Source organism: Cervus canadensis, chromosome 1 (assembly GCF_019320065.1).
Source record: "Cervus canadensis isolate Bull #8, Minnesota chromosome 1, ASM1932006v1, whole genome shotgun sequence".
Classification (NCBI taxonomy): domain Eukaryota; kingdom Metazoa; phylum Chordata; class Mammalia; order Artiodactyla; family Cervidae; genus Cervus; species Cervus canadensis.
The window spans coordinates 74,479,705-74,503,550 of NC_057386.1; the positions used below are offsets into that span (position 1 = coordinate 74,479,705).

A 23,846-nucleotide genomic window follows, 5' to 3' on the forward strand; every position below is an offset into this window, starting at 1 on the left:
GTTTAGATAGAAACACATCTTCCTTCCTTAGTCTTCTTTCCGCTTTGGCTTTTTTTTTTTTTTTTTTTAGCTTTTGTTTGATTGTACTAGTTGGAGAAGAGCTTCCATTATTTCGTATTATCCCCTAAATCAAATATTGAAGTGAATAAGAAGCATCACAGACATGGGTAATTGAAGCTTTCAGTTATCTCTTGACTATTGGAAAGGGACATATTTGTGTAGAACAGCACAAGTGAGAACAGTTTCTTCATTATCACTTAGAGTTATCTCTTCCCTTGAGAGTTTCAGCGGTGTGTCTGCTGCATTATTTCAGCCTGTATCTGTGACAAATAACAGTAATAAGCCCAGATGAAGTCACCATCTTCTTAGGCTTGCTAATAATAATGTGAAAACTTACACCACTTAGGCTGTTGTTGCTTCAGCCTCTAGTAAGGTAAAAGATGCTGCAGAGAGTACACTTCTATAAAAATCATGTTGGAGCAAATATCTCTTAATAAGATATCCACAGATGACCCACAGTAAAGAACTGCTCTTACTGGAGAAATCAAAGAATGAGCTACCTAAAAACTTTCAATTTCCTAAACAAAATGTATGTGCTGATTTTAGGCTATCTTCTTCGTATATTTATATGTGTCAGGTTGTTTTGCTGCTAGAAGTAGTCATTTTCAGATATCTTTCTTTTTCCTAATGTGTTTTGTATTGATATTTAATTTTGTTTTCAAGTACTAGTAACTTGAGACCTTGTGAGTATGGAGTTTAACATTCAGAGCCATGTTACCAGTTTTAGACACACCTTTCCAAATAAGTCATTTCTCTCAGTTCCTCAAATTATTAACTAAGGACCTAGATAAATAAGTGTTTGGAATGTGTTTTTTATTTAATTTAATGAAATGAAATATAAATGAATCTAACTTAAATAAGTTTAACTTCTGCCACAAACATAGATTTTTAAAATCAAGAAGGCCTGTGATTAAATCCTAATTCTGGAAATCATTTTCTATGCAGCTTTTAAGTTAATTAATCTCCAGGCCTCAATTTCCTTATCTGTAAACGAGGGATAACTTACCTCTCTCTCTCCTGGAGGCATCGTGTTAAATGAGATCAAATATGTGAATTCTCTATGCCTGACGGATATTAGGTGCTCCGCTTAGTAAGTGTTCATGATTTCCGCATTTTTTTAAGCTACCCTGTGTAACCTTTCTTGTCCCATGTTTCTCTTAAAGTGCCTCCTCTGAGGTTCCTGAAATTGAGGAATTTCCCCAGGTGTTCTAGATCTTAGAAGAAAACTCTCAGGATTAATAGTTGTTCTGAAATGCTTAAACTCCCTCAGTGCCTCTGACTGACAGAGTTCAGCTAATAACATCAGGACAGTCTAGGAGCACCTGAGTGCAAAATAGGAGTTTAGTGATCCCCGGTGATCCCCACGGAGCAGTGCCTCAACATCGGCCAGTGAAACTTGGGAACGTCCAACTCCCAAACGCCCACGGACTTGACTGAGTATCCAGTGACTCCTGAGCCAGGGCCCCACCTCAGGAGATGACCTGGGCAAATATTATCACTAGCGGAAATATGTCTCCATCATAGTCACAGTCAAATGTAAACATTTCTTGAGTACTATGGCAGAGTGCCTGGCTAAACAAAGGGAGACAGAAACTTACAATACCGACAACTAAGAGTCAGTGAGTTCTTGCTGCGCACGAAGAATTACATGAAACATTCTCTATGAGGAATGTTTATTAGTCACCACAATGAGAAAATGAGATAGATGAGGTCACATACTTAAGACTATTATTATTAGAGTGGATCAAAGGGGAAAAGGAATCATTGTGGGTTGGAGTGGTCCAGAGGAAGGTAGAATTTGTACTGTGTCTTGAGGATTAGTACAATTTAGATAAGTAGCAAAGAAAAGTTAAGAGTTCTTGACTAGGAATATCTAAGTGGTCCAGGCTAAGAGTATTATTTATTAATTCCTCACATTTATTAGAGATTTCGTTTACAAAACTGTTCTCATGGTGTATCTCACATTCAGCAATTCATTTTCCTCAGCTGATATCATGTTTTTTGAGATCTGTGTCCACATATAAGTTCTGTTCTTTCCTTTTCATAGTTGTATAGTATTCCTTTGTGTGCATAGACCACAATTCATCTATTCCTCTATTGAATTTTAGGTTGTTTCTGATATTTTGGTACTATAAGCAATAGTGTAAGAGACATATTCACATGTATAATTATGAATATGAGCATAAGGGTATATAAACCTGTAAGTGAAGTGGGTGGTATTCATATGTTCAATATTACTAGATGCTATCCTATTGCCCTACACTAATTTATATTCCATTAGGCATACACATGCTTCCATTTTTCTACATGACCCCATATTTGTACTATGAGTTTTGTTTTTGATTTTTTTTATTTACCAACCCAATGGGTAAAAAAATGATATCCTGGCTTATTTAGTATTTTCTTAATAACATACTGTATTGAACATCTTTATAAATATTTCCTGGCCATCCTGGTTTTCACTCTTGACAGCTGATCCTTATTGTTTCATATAGTGGGAGTTTGCATATAACTGGGACTTTCCAAAAAGGTCCCAGCATTTATAAAGCACCGGTTTATTGCATTTAAATCAAGTTCTAGAAAAGAGGGTTTCATAAGTGGTAGTTTTTTTTAAAGAACATTTTTATTTGTTTTGTTTATTTTCTTTAAAAATGAAAGCACAGTGAAATAGGACAGAAAAATCTCTTGGGTTTGGAAAGTGAAATGCACAGTGTTTTGACAGGAGCCTGTGAGGTGATCTGAGACTTTTTAGAGCTCCCTTTTAGACAAGAGAAGGAAACTTCCAGCTGAGACCCAACAAAAACCTATTGGTGATTAGGGAGATGATTGATGTTTTTGCTCTCGGAAAATGAGGTGTAGCAGAAACTAGTCCTAGAAATGGCTTGTTCTCATTAGAGAAGCTAGAGATACAGTCAGCCCAGGCCTGAATGAGGTGTGGACCATGGCTATGCTGAAATCCAGCAAGTTCATATATGCTCCCAGGAAGTTGAAACACAAGACTCAAGGAAGCTAGTGCTATAGCCTCATATTGTTGAACTTGAATGCTGTGTTCAGAGAGGAAATAAAAAATATGTATGCACATGGAACAAATATCGTAGTTCTATCTCAAATCCTATTTGCTTTGAAGTTTATAAGTTTATTGCTGCTGTTGTTCAGTCACTAAGCCGTGTCCCACTCTGTGACCCCATGAACTGCAGCCCTCCAGGCTTCCCTGTCCACTATCTCCCGGAGTTTGCTCAAAGTCATGTCCGTCGAGTCGGTGATGCCATCCAACCATCTCATCCTCTGTCATCTCTTTCTCCTCCTGCCCTCAGTCTCGTCCCTCAAGCATCAGGGTGTTCTAATGAGTCTTTTCCAAGTTTGTTATGGCATTCCATTCCCATACAATAATGCTACCCAAATCTCAGTTATTCATTTAACTACCTAATGATTTTTCTACAGCTGTCACCTGAATAGACATTTACTTTAGTCTTGACCAGGGCAAGGATGTCCATGAATTTATGCACTTGTTATGTTTCTTATGTTTTCCCTAAAGCACATGAGAATAAATTCGAAACTATTAAAATCAATGTATTGTCACTGTACTGCATAAAAACTCCTGACTTTGTTGAAGTGCTTACTATACTCAGGAAAACACTTTCATTAAAAGAGTTTCAACTCTCCTTCAAACCTGAATTTTGATTGTAGAGCGCCAGTCACTAGCCCAGGGTAACAAACTGAATGTCTTCACAGGCTGTCTAATGAAAACTGGACCGGGAGGCAATAGAGTTTATGAAAAAAGAAGTCAAAATATTGCAAACTTTTCTCCTGATCAGAAGATCACAGATGACCGAGTTCAAATGCCCTGTGTAATACATTTGTATCTGAGGATAATGATCTCAAGTCCTGTGGGCAAAAATATAATATGCACAATTACACTACATTCTCTTCCATTCATTGAGCCCATCAGAATTTATGGGATTGTGAATGACATCTTTATAGGGATCAAGGGTGTAATTTATAAAATATATTGTTTACAAAATTGGTCGCTGATTAGTAGTAACAAATCACATGTGATACTTTTCAAGTATCACAGAATTGGTTTTGGAATTTCACTGCCCTGAATCATCTAAAAATCTAACCATCAAGCCAGCATAGTAGAGAGCAGGATGTCACATTAAGTAAAACCATTCTGTGTTTCACTTTTAGTACAATATTTAATAACTTACATGAGATATTCAAGACTATATCATAAAATAAGCTTTGTGTTAGACGATTTTTATGCCACTGTAGGTTAATATAGGTGATCTGAGTATGCTGAAGGTAATCTAGGCTAAGCTATAACGATCTGTAGGTTAGATGCATTAAATGCAGTTTTGACATATGATATTTTCAACTTAAAATGAGTAATGTAAGTGTTCTGGGCACTTCAAATGTATAGCATTCTTTTATATGCTTTCTATTTTTAATATAGTGGCTTCATTTCTGGTTCAGTTTTATGACACAACCATTGCCCTCTATAGCTCTTTCTCACAACCCATTCTTGATAACTTACTACATTTTATGTATCCATTTAGATTGCCTTAAATTCTTCTTAAAGCAAGATGGGATGTAAATACTTAAGAATAAAATCACATAAAGCATTCCTTATCTACTAGGCTCAAGACTTTTCCTAGATCTGCTCTTAGCACTCATCAAATCAAGTTGAATAATATCAATCTAGAGGATTTTTTAAACTGCAAAAAAAAAAAAAAAAAGAAACTAGTCTCTAACACAGAAGTATCTGAATTCATGTCTTTTCAAAGTGATGTCTCTCCTCTCAACTATTTGAGAAAATAATATTTGTATATGCCTCAGTTTGCAAATCACCTTGACTGCTTTGTTGCTTTAGGAAATAGAAATACAATAGATTCATCAGTTGTTCAGTTTCTGTTCCCCTGTTTAATTTTATAACAAACTCAGAGGTAGAATTTTTATAACAGTTTTATTTGGTTTTGCGATAAATATTTTTTTCTTGGAAAGACTAGAACAAAAGTGAGGAAAAGGCATCTTAGAGCTGTTAAGAGATATTATTTTTGCTAGAAAAAGATGGGGGAAATGCCTTCCCTTTACAAGAATGAATTGATTTTGTAGCAGCTAGTCTTGAAATAGATACATTTATTGAAAATTCCTTCCTACTGCTTTCCAGTCCCTATTTTAAAAAAAAAAGGAAAACCACTTTTCCTATTAAAAAGAAAAACTCCCATGAATATATGGAGGGAGTGTGTGTGTGTGTATGTTAATCACTCAGTCGTGTCCGACTCTACAATCCCATGAACTGTAGCCTGCCAGGCTTCTCTGTCCATGAAATTCTCCAGGCAAGAATACTGGAGTGGGTTGCCAGTTCTTTCTCCAGGGGATTTTCCTGACCCAGAGATTGAACCCAGGTTCAATCTTTGCAGGCAGATTCTTTACCATCTGAACCACCAGGGAAGCATATATACAGGGTCCATGTGATCAAATATTACATGGTCATAAAGTAAAAGGGCAACATAGGCAGCTGTATTATAGACTTGCCATGGGTTCAGCCTGAACACATGAGAAATGTGTGGAAAGCCCAGACTACAACAAGCATTTGCTGAGTTTAATCTTTTTCCTCTGTGGTTGGATTACATAAATATGATTGATTTTACTGTTTATGTTAATAACTTTAAAGTTGCTAATAGATTGTGTGGTTCCTGAGCAGATAATAGATATCCTAGATAATGGGAAATTAATTCTAAATCATGAAACTTTATTTGGAGGTTAAATAAATCTACTTTTAGAAAGTAATCCTATTTGATATTCATGTAGTCAGTTATAAATTCAAAATACAGTCTTTGAAGTTCTTTTATAAATTACAATCTTATGTTCCTAAGGTTATAGTTTCAGATCATAATGGAAGATGGAAACTATTATGTTTCTATTTATGGCAAGATAAAAGAAAGCCATTTTTTTTTGCAATCTGCTTTACATAGTTTTATGATAAATATGTGTATTTTTATTTTGCTACCTTTGCTCACATTGCTTGAATAAGAAAAGAAGGAAATACTAACAATCTTAGTACAGAAATTGGAGTGAAAGAAAAATGAGAAATATACCATACTTTAAAAAGGGGTGAGGATCTGGGGATGTTGATTTAGTAGTGCTAATGAAAAATGAGTTTATGTGTTTATTTTTTTAATTTTAAGTTAAATTCCAAAGTAATTCTCTTTGAATATCCGTCTCTCCATCTAAATGTTAAAATAGTATTAGCACATTTTGCCAATATGTTGCTGAACTCTGCCAATCTCTTCCTGAAGTTTGATTAGTAAAGAAACAAAACTTTGATTGAATTCATTTTATCACAATCAAGAAAAAATGAAACAAAAATATCTTGAACAAATCTGGACCTATGTGTGTGCAAGATGCAGGGGAAAAATAAGTTTTCTGATTTATGTAGATAAGAAAGAAAGAAAGATACCAGCTCACTTATATCCTAATCTTTGTGACCCTATGGACTGTAGCCCATCAGGCTCCTCCATCCATGGAATTCTCCAGGCAAAAACACTGAAGTGGGTAGCCATTCCCTTCTCCAGGGGATCTTCCCAACTCAGAGGTTGAACCCAGGTTTCCTGCATTGCAGGTAGATTCTTCACCATCTGAGCCACTAGGAAAGGTTCTGTACTTATATCTAATGTGATGGTGGGTGAGAACAGACATGCTGGAGTAAAATAGGACATTCCTTCTTGATTCTGAACTGATTCGACTGTGAGAAGATATACTTCTCTGAGCAACAGTGAGAATATATACTGGAGCAAGCTTAAATCTCTGTGTTTGAGGAAACAGTCTAAATCCACTTCAGAGAATAGACTAAAGTCACTAGTTTGTTTGTTTGTTTGTTTGTTTGTTTTGGTCAAAATGAGTTTGTCATCCTTACAAAACTTATGATCCAAATAAAATAAAATAACTGAAATGAAAAAGTAAATGGCAATGAACTTTTTAAATATTACTCTTTGACTAACTTCCAAGGCCAAAGATGTAGATATTAAGCAATATATATATGTTTATATACACATATACATATATAAATTATTTACTATTTGCTTTGCTTGGACCTAATTTGATCTTGTTTGTAAATTACATCTTGATTCAGATGACCTGGGCTTCCCTTGTGGCTCAGCTGGTAAAGTATCCACCTGCAATGTGGGAGACCTGGGTTCAATCCCTGGGTTGGGAAGATCCCCTGGAGAAGGGAAAGGCTACCCACTCCAGTATTCTGGTCTGGAGAATTCTATGGACAGTCCATGGAGTCGCAGAGTCGGACACGACTGAGCGACTTTCACTTCAGGTGACCCAGTCATTATGACTTCTGAAAGATATACCCATTCTTACACTAGTGTTTCAATTGCTAAGTTTAATATTAAGTAAAAAAAAAAATCCATCATGTTATGTCTCAAAATGAGACAAACAGAGAAACGAAAGATAATCATTTCTTGACACATCAACTTCCCCTAAATATTTACGTGGGTTGGTGAAGGACTGCAAGCTTTTGGTACAGGATAAAATGTTTTTCAAACATTAATTATTATTCTCCCAAAAGTCAGTTTTCAAACCACTTCCTTTTCTGTGCACTTGTAACTTTTCATACTAATGGTATTTTAAGGCTCAGCATTTGGAAAGAACCTTAGAGATTACCTAGTGACCCTGCCAACCAAGGCAGGAATTCTTTATACAACATCCCTGACAGATTGTCAGCTAACCTTTACTTGTACATGTCCAATAGTGGGAAGGTCCTTACTTTGTGTATCAACCCATGCCATAATTGGACAGCTATACGTTTTATAACATTTGCCTTCATATTTAGCTGAAATCTGTCACCCTAGAATTCCCAGTCATCAATCCACTCATCTGCCTAGATCAACATAGAGTCAGTATTTCCTGTCTTTTGTCAGCCTGCAAGTATTTGAAGATTGTTGCTGTGTTCTGCTTAATTGTGTGAATCCACTTAAGATATAAAATTAGATGTTTCTCCTTCTGCCCTTCCTCAACTATATTGCCACTATCTCTCAATGCATTCTTTTTTTTATTGGCATGTAATTGTTTTGCCATGTTGTGTTAGTCTGTGCTATACAATTAAATGAATCAGCTACATGTATACATACATCTCTTCTTCCACCCTCGCAGCCATCCCGCCCCTCTAGGTCTCTACAGCGCACTGAGCGGAACTCTCTGTGATATATAGCAGCTTGCCACTGTCTGTCCGTTTTACACACAAGCAGTGTGTATATGTCAATCCTGATGTCCCAATTCAGCCCGCCCTCCCCTTTCTCCCCCCCCCCCCCGCCCCCCGCCGTGTGCGCATGTCCATTCTCGGCCCTTCTCTACATCTGCATCTCTTGTTTGTGCCCCGCAAGTAGGTGCCTCTGTACCATTTTCCAAGATTCCACATAATGCCCTATGTAAATGATTACAAGCAGAATCCAACCCCGTGGTCTAAATGTAATATGGAGAACACAGAATAAAATAGAACAAAGGTCTGCATTTTCTTCCCTTCATCGCTCCCTTTCTTCCTCCTTTCTTCCTTTCTTTATATATAATGCTGACAATCTACCAGGCACTTTTCTAAGCACTTCAAGAAAATGAACTTCCCAAAACTTTATTTTATCGCCTACGGATTAAGGCTTAAAATGAGAAAACCTCCCCCGAGGGGCTGAATGACTTGCTCGGTGGCTCTCAGCTAAGGAAGCAGTGTGAAGCCATCTGAATCCAGGTGGATGCTTCTAAGAGCCTAGGATGTCTCTCCCGACCTGTATTTACCTCTTTGTTCTTGGATCCATAAATTTCATGACCTTTATAAAACAGTTTTTTCGCACTGTGTAATAAATTGAAACATGTAGTCCTTTTTCATATATATGCTCTCTAGCAAGCTTTCTCTTGAGCTCTACTGGGATAATTGATATTTTGCAGTAAATTTAAATATATATATTTTTATTCTTGTCAACCTTACCTCTGAGATAACTATAATGACCCAAAGAAGTATGGTGGCCATATTGTATATTTTCTATGCTTTAAGAAATGGGGCTGAGATTTATAATAGAATATATTTCTAAACAATGATATCTAATTAATAGGTAATTTAAGGACCTTAAAATTTTATATAAATAAATTAAAAAATGAATATTTAAAAGAGATATTCATGAAAGCAATCTTTTGGATACAGTGAAATACCTACATTGAAAAATCACCCAAGGTGTAAAACCAAAACTTACTCATGTGTAATAGCATGTAATGACTCTGAAACCAATTTGTGGTTGACTGTTGGCCTAACCAGACCACAGAGTCTTAACCAAGTTTGCAAGGTGTTGACATATGCAATTTGGATTTGGTTCAAGTTCACTTCAGTTCACCACTGAACAAGCAGAGTAATGATGTCAAAAAAAACAGGGTGTCAGTGAGGAGCTGAAGTTACATGGGGCCTGTATAGTTACTTTTTCTAATAAAAGCCCCAAAGTACCAGTCAGGTAGTGAACTGGACACCTGAGCAAGCTCAATTTTGTACCATTGTTGGGCTGGAGCCAAGTCTCCCTCAAGGTCTACTTAATATCACAAAGGGCAAATTTCGAGCCTGGTGATGACCTACTTCTTCGTTCTGTTTCTTTCGGCAACACAGGGCCTATATAGGCTATTCATGGTTGACCAGAACCCTATTAATTCTACCTACAAAAGTATTTCATTTTATCCCGGGTTGTTATGCCACTATGGTGGAAGCCACTAACCATAAGAAATGGGTAGTTCTGAGTTCTCTCTTATAGAAGAAAGAAGTTTTTGAGTGCATATTATTTGCTGAACATCATGCTTCACATTAGATAGATAGATAGATAGATAGATAGATAGATAGATAGATAGATAGATAGATAGATAGATATTGGATTGGCTAAAAAGTTCATTTGTGTTTTTCCATAAGTCAGCCAAAACACCAGAATGAACATTTTTGGCCAACCCAGTATCTGTAAATATGATGTGTCCTTAGTCCTCAAAAAGCTTCATAGCCTTCTGAGAGAGAAACACAAGCAAATAAATAATTGTGGATCAAGTTTTTATGATATTATGTGTAAACTGCTTTGGAAACAAAGATAAGAGAGCAGCTGATTCCCAGAGAGGTGGTGGGGGGAGCGTGGAACACTGTTGGTGCTTCAGAAAGAAGGTGACCCTGGTATTATTATGAGATGGGTAAATTAAGAATGAACATATTCTACCCACAAGAGACATTAATGTTCTGGTTTTCTTTTTAAAAGCTATTGATTATTCTCTAATCTTCAGTATGTTTTGCTAGAGGTCTAAGATTGCCACATATTGACAGTAAATATTAAAAGTAGATTACTTTATCAAGTTATGATTTCTGAAAAGGTAATGACCTTTAAAAAGGCTAGAAATATGACTTTTACAGGTATCCAGGTCCAGGAGCCCTTATCCCTCTCCAAATACATTGGTTTTCTCCAAATACATTGATTTTTAACCTGTCTACACCTTTCCCCTTTATAACTGGCATCATTAGCCTGATGAGGCAAGCAAGACAGTAAGTACATCTGGGAGAAAAATCTATGATGCAAACCAAACCTAACATCTCCCATTAGTTTCAGTTTGAGTTGACCTCCTCTCAATTGTAAACATCATAACTACTTAACCCAAATTCACCTCCATCCTTTATTCCAAGAATGAAGAGAAGTTTGTTAGGGCCAGACACCTTGCAACAGATAATCATGAATGAATTTTTGTGTAAGAACCCTTTCCATTTATTGTAAAACTAAATCAAAATTTTTAATTTTTTAAAAAATATCACTGCTGCAACATAGAATTTTACTTTAATTGTCATATTCAGTTTCTTTAAATCTCAAACCCTTCTTGTTCTTGAGTATCTGATTCATAATTGTTAGGGGAGAGTAATTTATGAATTCTTCAGTGCTTTAAACATAATATTGAACTGGAGAGCTAACCTCTTAACTATCGTATGCTGTTGGAATAGAGAGCAAATTAGACCTAAAATAGCTTCTTCAAAAATGCTCTAAGAAAAAAAAAAATTTAAACCATCTGAAAAATAATAGCCTCATGATAGAATAATGTTTATTTTAGAACTATTTGTGAATGGGACACAAGTAGTTAGATTAAATGTCTCCTTTCTGCTGTTGACTTAATTTAATAGGCATTTATTTATAGGCATTTAATTTAATTTAATAGGCATTATCCTATCAACCTTAAAGTATACATGAGCATCAGAGAAAAGAGAGAAAATGACTTTGCTATTTGACAAAGACTCATTTTAGTTTATGAATTTGGGATTGATGGTTTTATTTACCATGGCCTCTTCCGAATGAAAACTCCAGAGTCCATTTGTATCTCAGAGTTGTGTGTATCATTAAAAGTGGCAAAAAGGAATGCAATGTTTCAATCTTTATTTAGATGCCTCTTAGAAATCAGTGATTGTCAGTATTGATAGTGGTTTATTTAACCATCAATCCAACTTTACCGCACTGTGCTATTAAAAATGGATAGATAATAGTTAGCTCCATGGTTCCTGTGACTTTGGAATTACAGATGCCACACGAGTGAGTCCACAAGAAATATTCATTGAAATTATGAGGCTAATAAAGAATCTAAAAGGTTCAAACTAGTCAATAGGATCTTATACACACACACGTGTTTAGTTGGTGGTACATACCACAAAATGCTTAATAAGCAATCTTCAGCTAATGATTATAGTTAAAATTAGATGATTGTGAAGCATCCACACAAATTCAGTAGAACAGATCATTCTGAATAAGATAGCTGATATAAAGACCTTCACCCATTTCTCTTTTATAAATAGTGTGTAATAAAGATTATCACTTATGTATATTGTTATCTCCATTTCCTAAACACTTAATGCTCAACAATGTCATTATATGTCTGTGAATATATTTAAACATGATTTAGGAATCTTTTGTGACTATGCAGCCTCCTATAATCACAGCACTAGTTTTGGTAATAGATTGGAAAAATATTAAAATCAATGTTGCAAATCCTTAATCTGGGCAAGCAGACACTCACAATTAAGTTAGCTCCCAATAAAAGAAAGGAAAAAAAAAGGACTCTATGGACTATTGGTGGAATGATCTGATTTTTAGATTATTGTGTGTGTGTATGTAGTGAACCATCTCAAATTCTATGTGTTTTCAGACCCAAGAGGCAATCACTCGCTCTATCATTATGAGCCATCTTCCTCTAAGTAGCTCAATAGGGATAACAAAACCCATTTCAGTCTCAATTTTAGTTTAATTCCCAGCTGGAACTTAAAATGAGGCTGTAATGAACTTGAACTTGCAACAGTGATTATCTCATATGCGCATATCAAAGTGTTCAGATACAGTAGCAGTGTCTCCATATACCATTCAGAAAGCATTCAGTTCTGCAGATACCGATGAAAAACAGAGTTGTTACGGCTCCCCAAATTATTGCTGAGCACAGGGCAGCCAGTCAGGTTTTGTTGTATTTTAATTTCTGTATAACAGGATGACAGAACAGCATTATAGTGTGATCTGAGGATTTTTTTAAATGACCTATAGAACTGCATTCCCATCAGAAGTTTCTCAATTAATGCATCAAATGTCAGCAATGTTATCCAAAGAAAATACATGATGGCAAAGGTTGGTCATGTATAATATATCACTAAGTACATTTAGTGATAGGTTGATTAGAATCATAAAATATTTCTTTTAAAAAAAGAACAGATTACCCCAGTGTCCAAATAGTCCCCTAAAACCATTTAAGCTTTTAGGAAGACACATTCATTCCTTTGACTGTCATAGGCATCATTCAGTATTTTATTACTGAAGTACTAAATTACATTTTGTGGACATGGATGAATGACTGTGCCGTCTTAGACATTTAATAGGCCAGAATTCAAGTAGGAATAAGTTAAGCCTCCAGTGGATGAGGTTGCTGGTGTTTATGTCACCATGTGAAAATCAACACAAGGTCTGAATCAGGGTTCTAACTGCATCATTTTTACTGTCTGGTAGAGAGCTTGGTAATTAGTAAGTTACTGTCCTCCCACAATTTTCTACATGTCAGTTATCTTCTCTCCATAGTTTCTTGGAGATTGGAAGATGCAGGCAAATTCTGAGTTAAACATTCAGACATATCTAAAGTAGTTTTTCAGAAGCAGGCACATGACTATAGGTACAATTTTAACTTTTCTTCATGTGAGAAGGTGGTGGCCCAACACTGGGACAAAAAATATGAGTCAGGGTCTCTCATGTTTCTTAATAAGATACCAGTGGCCCCACTATTACCAGTGTCTAGAAACATGCAAATTTCCTTTCTGTTAGCAACACAGAAGGTTGGCATCTAATTAGTATCTGCATCAGATCAGGCAGTACCATTTCTCCCGAGATTCCCTCCCCAGAGTGCTTCTGGAAGCCCATCCTTGGTGTACTGGCTCATATTTATGTTGAAACACACATCTGATCAGTTCCCTGCGTGCTTAAGAACATGTAAGTAGCCTGTCACATTATCACTCATTTCCTGACCTTTTCCTTGTCCACAACTCTTTTCCTCTAAACCCTGGGTCCTTGAAGCCACTGTCCTTTGTACATACTGTCTGTGTCTGCTGTATTCTTCCCTTTAATTTGCCTAAGAAACGATCATGCATTTATAATGTCTGCCCTGAATCATACTTCCACTGTGATGTTTCCTGGTTCCCTTTTCAATGCTTGACTGTACAGACATTCATCATGAGATGTAGGTATTTGTATAATTTGGGTATCTTTTCTCCCTCTCTGAGCCCTGAAAGCAAGTACATATTTATGCATCTTACACAATGTCTGGTACATGGTAGAGGATGAAGAGTTAGAAATGCAGAGTCAGAATTCTACAGATGGAAATCCTGAGGGAACACAGACTTTAGGCTTAGAGAGTATCAAGGCTAATTCTCTCAAGTATGGTGCAGTGGGAAAGAATCCACTTGCTAGTGGGTTGCACGGAATCGGACATGACTGAAGCGACTTGGAGCATACATGCGTGCATTGGAGAAGGAGATGGCAACCCACTCCAGTGTTCTTGCCTGGAGAATCCCAGGGACGGAGGAGCCTGGTGGGCTGCCGTCTATGGGGTCGCACAGAGTCGGACACGATTGAAGTGATGCAGCAGCAGCAGTGCGGGAGATGCAAGAGATGTGAGTTTGATCCCTGGGTCAGGAAGATTCCCTGGAGTTGGAAATGGCAACCTGCTCCAGTATTCTTGCCTGGAAAATTCCGTGAGCAGAGGAGCCTGGCGGGCCATAGTCCCTGGGGTCAGAGAGAGTCAGGCATGACTGAGTGACTGAACATGCACACATACACACACACACACACACACACACACACACAATAATCAAGTCTATTTAGGTGTAAGTACATGCCACTAGTCAGAGCACTAAGCCCAGGGCCTGTTTCCCCATGCCTCCTCTACGTCTCTTTCCTGTGTACCATGTGGTTCATATTTGTCCCAGTAACGTGGCCTCGTTTTTAATCCTCTTCCTTGAGAGGAAACTTTCCTTCAAATAACGATGTCTAAATAACACCAAGAGAGTTCCTATCATTACTACGAAGTTCTAAAATGATTATTAGAGTCTTTAGAAAACCAAGAGAAAATAAGTTATCTGTACATGTCTTGACTCTTGGAAATGTTTTATATTTATTGAGTTGGCTAAGAAGTTCATTTGGGTTTTTCCATATTACAGAAATGAACAAGTTTTTGGCCAACCCCATGTTGTACAATTGATATCCACAATGCTTTATTCAGTCCAGTAAAAACAATCATGTTTTTAAGAAATATATCTAGAGAATAACAAAATTGTCATCAGGGTATTTTGTAAAATACTAGAAAAGACTTTAAATATGACGGGAATATGATAAAATAGTTTATTCTTGATCAAAAAAGACTCAGTGTTGATTCCAAGGAAATCAGAACAACATATTATTTCAGTATAGTGTATTATTTCATACTTTGTTCAAAATAAAGCTACCAAAGAAAATGAAGAGATGAGCGAAGTGGTCTTTATCTTGACTTACAATAATAAAATATCTACATTGCTTTCTTGCAGTGATGGGTTCTGAATCTACAAATGTTTATAAGACAGTCCTGGATTTCATCTTTTACTACTAAATGAAAAGAAAATTGAGACATTTATCTTAGTTAAAAATGAAAATAAAATGACACCTACTCTAAATACATGTGTAGACGAATAAGACATTTTGTCAGAATTATTTAATGATTGAATTGATTTCCTACTTAACGTGTGAGCCATCATGACCTTGGTGTGCAGATATTAACTTGAGTAAATGGTTTAGTTTTCCGTTTAGTCTATGGCTTTAAAATTTATTCTGAACTTTCGTTAAGTCACCATTTCCTAATTTGCGTTCCTCTGAACACCAGTTACATTTGTGAAGTTAAATAAGTGTTCAAAGAAAAAAAAAAGCTTGTCTATATCTCAGTATCACAATGTATGTGTATTATAGGACATAATGAAAAAGTATAATATTAACAGTAAAGTGAATAAAAGATAAAAGAGCACACGTGTTCAGTCGTGTCCGACTCTTTGAGACCCCATGGACTGTAGCCCACCAGGCTTCTCTGTCCATGCAATTTTCCAGGCAAGAATACTGGAGTGGATTACCGTTTCCTCCTCCAGGGGATCTTCCTGACCGAGGGATTGAACCTGTGTCTCCTGCAGCTTCTGCATTGGCGGGCAAGTTCTTTGCCACTGCACCACCTGGGAAGCCCATAATATATGTTGGGTATGCTAAATATAATACATGGGTGTGTGTGTTTGTTTATGTATGTGAATGTGTTTAGCTTTCATATTAACCTATATGAAAGAGGACAGTATTTTTATCATCTTCATTTTAATGATGACAAAATGAAAGTTTAGCAGAATTAGGCAGCTTGTCCAAGTTACACAGGTAGCAAGAGGCAAAGCCAGATTCAAATCCAGGTTTGTATTACTAGTATATGAGCACCATGCTATAAAGAAATGTAGAATCATTACATAATATGTACTGTGCTATCTACTGGGAACTTCTTAGAAAACCTAATAATTTGTAGAAATAAGAATCGATAGGCTAATAATCTGTACTCTGGTTTTCAATCAGCTTTTTACTTTTTATTAATCTCCCTCTAGTGGGAATTATTTTAAGGTAATGAGAATGACAGCTAATTCCTATTTTACTAACATGGAACCCATTAGGATATAATTCTGTAAAACCAAAGGATAAGCCTCCTAATAAATGTTAGTTTCATGTTTCTGTATAAAAATCTTAGATCATACCCAGATTAATTTTGGAATTTTACTTATGCAAAGTCAGGTCTTCATAATCCCCTAACCAATTTCTTGGCAACTGGCTTTCAATAAATTATTTTCATTTATATCGTGGAAGAAATTAAAAGAATGAATGTCACTATTTTAGCTGTGTGTTTCTAGAGCTCAACAACTTGACTGTAAGTCATAAAGTCAGCTCCTAAATCAATGGCACATGGGTATGATCCATGGACCTCTTGTTAACTGATTTGTGGTCTGAGGTAATTACATACGGCACCTGGATTGTCTTCCATATTTCTTAAGCCTTGCCTTTTAATGAATCTTACAAATTGTCATTTATTAATTTGACCATAAAATTCCTGCCTATTGATATATTCACCTTTCTGGAAGGAAACATATTTAATGTTCACCACATAACCACAAAACTCATATTTTAGCCAAGTGCAGCATTGTACTAGGTCTTGGGTATCAATCATAGCTTATATGGTTGGTTTTACTGCTTGTATTCCTTTAGTTTACGGTTTTCCTTCAGAATTTGTCATATACGATATACACTTCTTGTTGTGGTCCCAACTGCTGCTGTTACTTTTTAATCCCATATTTTCTTCCTACCCCATTGTCATTTGACTCCCATTCATGTGTCCACTTAGACTATTCAGTTGAACATCACTGATAACTACTCTCTTGTCAAAGACAGTGATATAAATAATAGTCTTATTTATATTACATATTGTGTCTCAAAATTGAGTCGTGTGCTGACCTCTTTAGAAGAAGAGAGAATTATTACATACATTCCTTTCTGACATAAATTCTTTTTAGTATAATGTTGGACATACACTCAGACATAAAACCAGGTAGGAGCTCCCCATGCCTTTAGCACGGATACAACTCTAAAGCCAAAGTCAATAAACAAATTACACAAAGCAAAACCAACAGAATTTGAGTTAGCACAGTTCCTTTCCTGTGACTTGATACTGTTTGGCTGAATTTAAATTGCATGTGACAGCACTTCAGTTTGCATATACTGTGTGTGCTATATGACACACTTCTCCCATCACTTATTTTTGAAAATAAGTATAAAACCTATGGGTAGCAGGTATCATTATTTCAATTTGCTTCCTCTTAGTCCCAAAGTGTCATGAGGACAGTAGGCAATCCTGCATTGTTCTCTCACTGCTCATGAAGACAAGTGTCTAAAAGTTGGGACCAATGTCATCGTAAACAGCAATGCAAGTCCTAGTTACGTCTGTCAACTGAAATTATGCCAATTCTTCCCCTGAACATTTCTCTGACTTTGACAGGTTCTCTCCACCACCCTGGCCCTTTCTTATTTGCCACACACCTTGATTATTTCAATATTCTTTCTCCTGCCTTTTCTGCTTCCAGTCTCTGCTTCAATCTACCCTGTATAATATTTTCAAACTAATTTTTCTAAAATCCAAATATAGTGTTTTGAACCATACAATCCTGTAGTGTCATTTTATCTTCTCCTCATCTCTGTCAGATCATGCCCTCTCTGTTTCTCTCACTCATCTTTTCACCATGTTTTGACATAAATATATGCCACTACACACTCATTCAGCAAACATGTAACAAGCATAACAAAAACCACAAATCTTTGCCTCTATCTTTTTTTTCTTTTTATTTTTTTTAATACCTAGAAGTTGTCTCTCCTTTCGTCTAACTTCTACTGGGCGAGTCAATGTAGACTGGGGACTATCCCAGGCACACTGGCACATGTGGTCACCCTAAACCTAAGCCCACACTGACAACTCTTTTGATTCAAAACCTTTATTTCATTTTATATTGAAATACAGTTGCTTAACAATGTTGGTATTAGTTTCAGGTGTGTAACAAGGCAATTCAGTTATACATATACATGTATCTATCCTTTTTCAAATTCTACATACAATAAAATAAAAATTAAGAAAAGAAAAATCCTTTGAGAACACAAGCATTTATGCTAATGAGATGACTGAGTCTGGACCCCCTAAGTAGCATCAAGATGATGTCGGTCACCAGAATGACCAAGAGAGTAGAGGATTGCAGGGGGATGGGCTGGAAATTAAGCTCTTGAGCAAAGAGATTTGATGAATGTCCAGGTTGGTGAGGACATCTGAATGCTGGGAGGGTTGCACACCCCAGTTCCTTGAGGGACAAAATCTGTGCTGGGGTTCTCACTGTATGTACTTCATCTGATTGTCATCTTGATTAGCATACATTTCATTCACATTTTAGCATGCAAAATATACTTTATTTCTATATATACTATATAGTAAATTTACTATATTATTTTATTACCCTTGAAGCTGCCTACCAATGCAATAGACCCAAGAAAAGTAGATTCAATCCCTAAGTCAGGAAGATCCCCTGGAGGAGGGCATGGCAACCCACTCCAGTATTCTTCCCTGGAAAATCCCATGGACAGGGAGCCTGGCAGTCTACAGTCTATAAGGTCGCAAAGCATTGGACACAACTGAAGCGACTTAGCACACAAACATAAGAAAACTTTATTTCTTGTATGACAATACTACATATTTTTCACTAATTCTTGGTATGTTGGGCTGCTCTGGTTAGACTGTAAGGCCGTGTTCGCAGGTACTGTAATCTGTATAGTTTCTGGCACAATGCATAATGTAGAAAAGGAAAGTGTATAACAATAATTAAGAGCAGACAGGAGTCATTGGAACCAGATTCTAATTCTAGCTCTACCTCTATCCAAGACTCAGCTTGGATATTCTACCTAGTATCTGCGTTTCCCCATTTGCACAGTAAATCTCCGTACCTACCTCACAGTAGTGATATAAAGGTTAAAGGAAATCATTGGATGAAGTGATTGGTATTTGTGAAACAGTCACTATTCAGGAAGTGGTAACCTTTATTATTAACTTTCTATGAGCTTAGTTGATGCTTTATGCATGAGTGTTATAGGAACCATCCATTAGTTTTCTTCCTTCCTGAATTTCTCAGTGGTTTATAAGTTGAAACAGCAGTAGCCACAGTGGCAGGTTCAGGAAGGACCATTTTATACCATAATTACCTAGAAAAATGAGCCAAAGGACCATAGGGATTTCTGAGGAACAGTGAGATCATAGTGAGTCATATATGGAGGTTCTCCAGCTCTGGTTCCTCCCAAGCCTGAATGCGTTTCTATACAACAATGTGCCAGACAGCTTGTCCTCACAATGTATGAAACTCGGGGAGTAAGAAAAGGGCTCCTTGTTAGGGATGGAACATGAGAGGAGATGCTGTTTCATTGTGTATAAACTGAAGCGTATATAGTTAATCTCACTATTCTGCACACAGTCTCTGCTCTGTATCTTGCAGACTGCTAATGAGCTCCTGGTCTTCCTCTGGAGCTGCTGCTTCCTCTTCTGAAAAATGAAGGGGTTTGATGATGTAATCTCTAAGGTTGCCTTCTGGCAGTAACAATCTGAGTCAAAGAAAAACTTTAAGCAACTTAGAGGGAGCCTAAACAAGAGAAGGATTCCTCGGGTAGCTCAGACAGTAAAGACTCTGCCTGCCATGCAGGAGACGCGGGTTTGATCCCTGGGTTGGAAAGATCCCCTGGAGAAGGGAATGGCATTCTTGCCTGGAGAATCCCATGGACAGAAGGGTCTGACGGGTTGCAGTCCCTGAGGTCACAAAGAGTCAGACACGACTGAGCGACTAGCATACACCAATGAGAAAAGAAGGGGAAAGACCCTTTTTCTAAGCTCTGTGTCTCTGTGTCTTACTGACTTGAACAGAAGAGAGCTGATACAGAGTGTAATTTCTAACAGATGTGGGGCAAAACACAAGCCAAGTGGGTAGAAAAGGAAATTGTGGGGCCCTTAGGATCCTCTTGATTCTACTGGAATGAAACTACTGACACATTTTTTATTTTAATTTAAAAAAAAAATAGTACTGATGAACCTATTTGCCCGGCAGGAATAGAGACACAGACATAGAGAACAGACTTCGGACGCAACAGGACTGGAGAGGGTGGGACAAATTGCAAGAGTAGCGCTGAAACATACACCCTACCGTATTTAAAGCAGATAGCTAACAGCAAGTTGCTGTGATACGCAGGGGGCGCAAGCTGGTGCTCCGTGACAACTTAGAGAGGTGGGATATGGTGAGGGTATTGGAGAGGTTCAACAGGGAGCGATCGTATATGTGCCTGTGGCTGACTCATGTTGTATGTCAGAAGCCAACACAATATTGTAAAGCAATTAACCTCCAATTAAAAATAAATAATAATAAAAGCACCAAAAAAGAAATATCATATTGATGAGTCAAAAAAAAAAAAAACTCAAAGCAATTACTGCGATTGGCTCCGAGTGATATTTTGTCCTCTCGCAGATAACCATCTGTTTGGCAAACAGCACAGCCATTTCAAGAATTATTGCAGGAAATGGTTGCAAGTGTCAGAAGTAATGGCTCTGTTAGACTCAGTTTGATTATCTGCATCAGTGTAGTTACAAAAGCAAACAGAGAAGGAAAAAAAAATGTATCTGAGACCAAATACCCTCTCCTGGGTCTTGCAATTTGTATTCGCTACTTCTGTCTAGCATTCTTATAGGGTAGGTTCCAGACGTTGAACCCCACTCAACTATCACATATATCATTTCTCATTCATTTCTATTTACTTTGCTTTACTCCAGACCTTTATAACTTTTGACCTGGACCACTGCAATACTCTCTTAATTACTCTTTCTTCTCATCCCTCTCCTTCTAATCTGTTGTACACATTCCTCCCAATGAGATTTTCCTGAAGTTCAACTCCAGTCATATGACTCCCAACACAAAGAGAGTAATATTAAAATTCTTTAGCCTGGAATTCAGAGGCTTCTCTTACTTCAAGATCAGTCAACTTATTCTATATGACAACCCCTTCCTCTTTCTTTTTATTCTGAGATTGTAGTCAGCTCAAACTATTTAAGGCACAAAGGTGGTACTCAAAAAATATTCCTTGGATAGCTATGTAAATAAAAAGTCCTGCTTGAGTGTTTAACTCAGTTCTTTTCCCAACTTATTTCATCAGAGATATCTTAGAGGATAGTGTTTTCATGGCATTGTATTCTGTACTTCTTAGAGGACTTGAGAGGTATAGGTCAAAAAGGAAAACCAATCTAGCATGCATGCGTGCTAAGTCACTTCAGTCGTGTCCGACTGTGACCCAATGGACTGTCACCACCCGGCTCCTTGTATGTGGGATTCTCCAGGGGGATATCTGTATACCTATGGCTGATTCATGTTGAGTTTTGACAGAAAACAACAAAATTCTGCAAAGGAATTTTCCTTCAATTAAAAAATAAAGTTAAAAAACAAAAAAGAATACAGGAGTAGGTTACCATTTGCTTCTCCAGGTGGTCTCCCCAACCCAGGGATCGAATTCACATCTATTACATCTCCTGCATTGGCAAGCAGGTTCTTAATCACTAATGCCACCTGGGAAGCCCAAATTAATCAAGATTCATGGTCAATTGCCTATAACTTATAGTGATACCAAACCAATTTTAAAAAGAAAAAGAAATACTCAGCTTTGAACAGGAAAGCAAGAGGAAGCACCTGTCTGTATCAGTAGAAGATAGGTGGATATCTTTTAAGATCATTTGCTAACTCAAGGTACAGAAGTTCTGGGAAGCCATTTGTAAGACTTTCCCAGTGGCTATAATCAGAAATAGCATGTTGGATACAATATCAGGCACCAGATAATTACAGGTCACTAGCAGTATTAGAATTAAAAGGGAAGCAGAAAAATACATTCTAGTGTAGTCAATTTGATAGTCATTTGTGTTGATAAAAATGCTCTAATTAGTTGTTTTTGTGTGTATATGATCATGGGAAGGCTTCAATCCAAAGAACCATATGAAAAGACAACAGTTCAGAAGCAACATAAACTGAAATTTGTATGTGAATGTAAAATATAAATACTTGGGACTTACAGATATTGGGCTTCAAAACTGTACAAAGATGCTACTTCAACCACAGGAGCAGCAGCTTACACGTTCTGAATAATTGTGGCATGAATGCTTAGGTGATCAAAAATTCAACCTTGGCTTTATTTGTGTACTAAACCACTGATAATATGTTGTGAAAACTGATTGTGTCACAAAGAGGAAAGAGATGAAGCTCCTAATTAGGTTATGGTTACCTTTGGTTCCATGTCCAGATGAGCCAGGGAGTGTTTTGGTTAGTGGATTTCTTGGGTGGCTCAGTCAGTAAAGAATCTGCCTGCAATGCAGGAGACCTGGGTTCGACCCCTGGGTCAGGAACATCCCCTGGAGAAAGAAATGGCAACACAATCCATATTCTTGCCTGGAGAATTCCGTGGACAGAGGAGACTGGCAGGCTACAGTCCGTGGGGTCACAAAGAGTAGACACGACTGAACAACTAACACACACTTAGTAAGGACTTTTTGATAAGCAACGAAAGCTCCCTATTTTGTAGCTAGTCCTCAACCCATAAATAGCTACTTTTTTTCCTGAAAACAGAGATGACAAACTCTCACATTTTCTTGAATCTTCCCCATATTCTCTTTCCTCTTTTCTTCTCACAGATCCCAAAACACTTGGTTGATTCTGTTGCCTTTTGGAGGCTCTATGCTGTCTTTCTTCTTCCGTCCTTTCACTATCAAGGTTCTGAACACAGTAGTTAAAATAATGTGCTGCCTCCCATTCTTTGCTGTTCATTTATCAGTCGTTTATATACTAATTTCTGTTTCTAAAATTCTACTGAAAGTCAAAGGCTACAAGTCATAAAGTTATGGAGTCCAGTAGCCTTTATTTACTTTTCAACCTCCTCGCTCCAGTTGACACAGAGGTTAATTCTCTTTCTTTGAATCTGTGACTGTTTTCTCAAGTCACTGCGTGCGCTCTGCCTCCTTCCTCACTGGCCTTACAAATGCAAGCATTCCCCGAGCTTTACCCTCAGCCCTCATCTGTGCTTATCTTACACTTTCTACGTGGGAGGCTTCCTCTAATTAACCCACTTCTTGAGGGTAACTTCCAGATGTATGGTATAGATCCTGTCTAGACCTACCTTTGTTAAGAATATCTAAAGTCTTATATCAAGCACGGCATATTTAAACAGCATTATTTATAGTTGCCAAGGTATGGAAGCAACCTAAGTGTCCATCAGCAGACCAATGGATAAAGAAGATGTGGTGCATGGGGTGTGTGTGTGTGTGTGTGTGTGTGTGTACAATGGAATATTAGTCAAGTAAAAAAATGAAATTCTGCCATTTGCAATAATGTGGATGGACTTGGAGGGCATTATGCTTTGTGAAATGTCAGACAGAAAAAGACAAACACTGTGTGGTATTGTTTATATGTGGAATCTAAAAAATATGACCAACTAATGCATAAAACAAAAAAGAAACAGATTCACCAGTATAAAGAACAATTTCATGGTTACCAGTCAGAACAGGGAAGGAGGGAGCGGTAATATATTGATAGAGGAAGAAAATGTTATTATGAGATTATATGA

General features: G+C 37.1%; 1 protein-coding gene across 5 annotated transcripts in view; it reads left to right on the forward strand.

The window, feature by feature from the left end:
* The window catches only part of INPP4B (inositol polyphosphate-4-phosphatase type II B), an 885,859-nt gene that overhangs the window by 841,225 nt on the left and 20,788 nt on the right, over positions 1-23,846 (forward strand). The window contains exon 26 of one of the 5 annotated variants that reach the window (XM_043485560.1): positions 3,793-4,675. The exons of the other annotated variants lie outside the window; for them this stretch is intronic. Coding sequence (XP_043341495.1) covers positions 3,793-3,826 — 34 coding nt within the window. The 3' untranslated portion in view covers positions 3,827-4,675. Of the gene's footprint in view, positions 1-3,792; positions 4,676-23,846 lie in introns of those variants that run through there. 5 annotated transcript variants of the gene reach the window in all.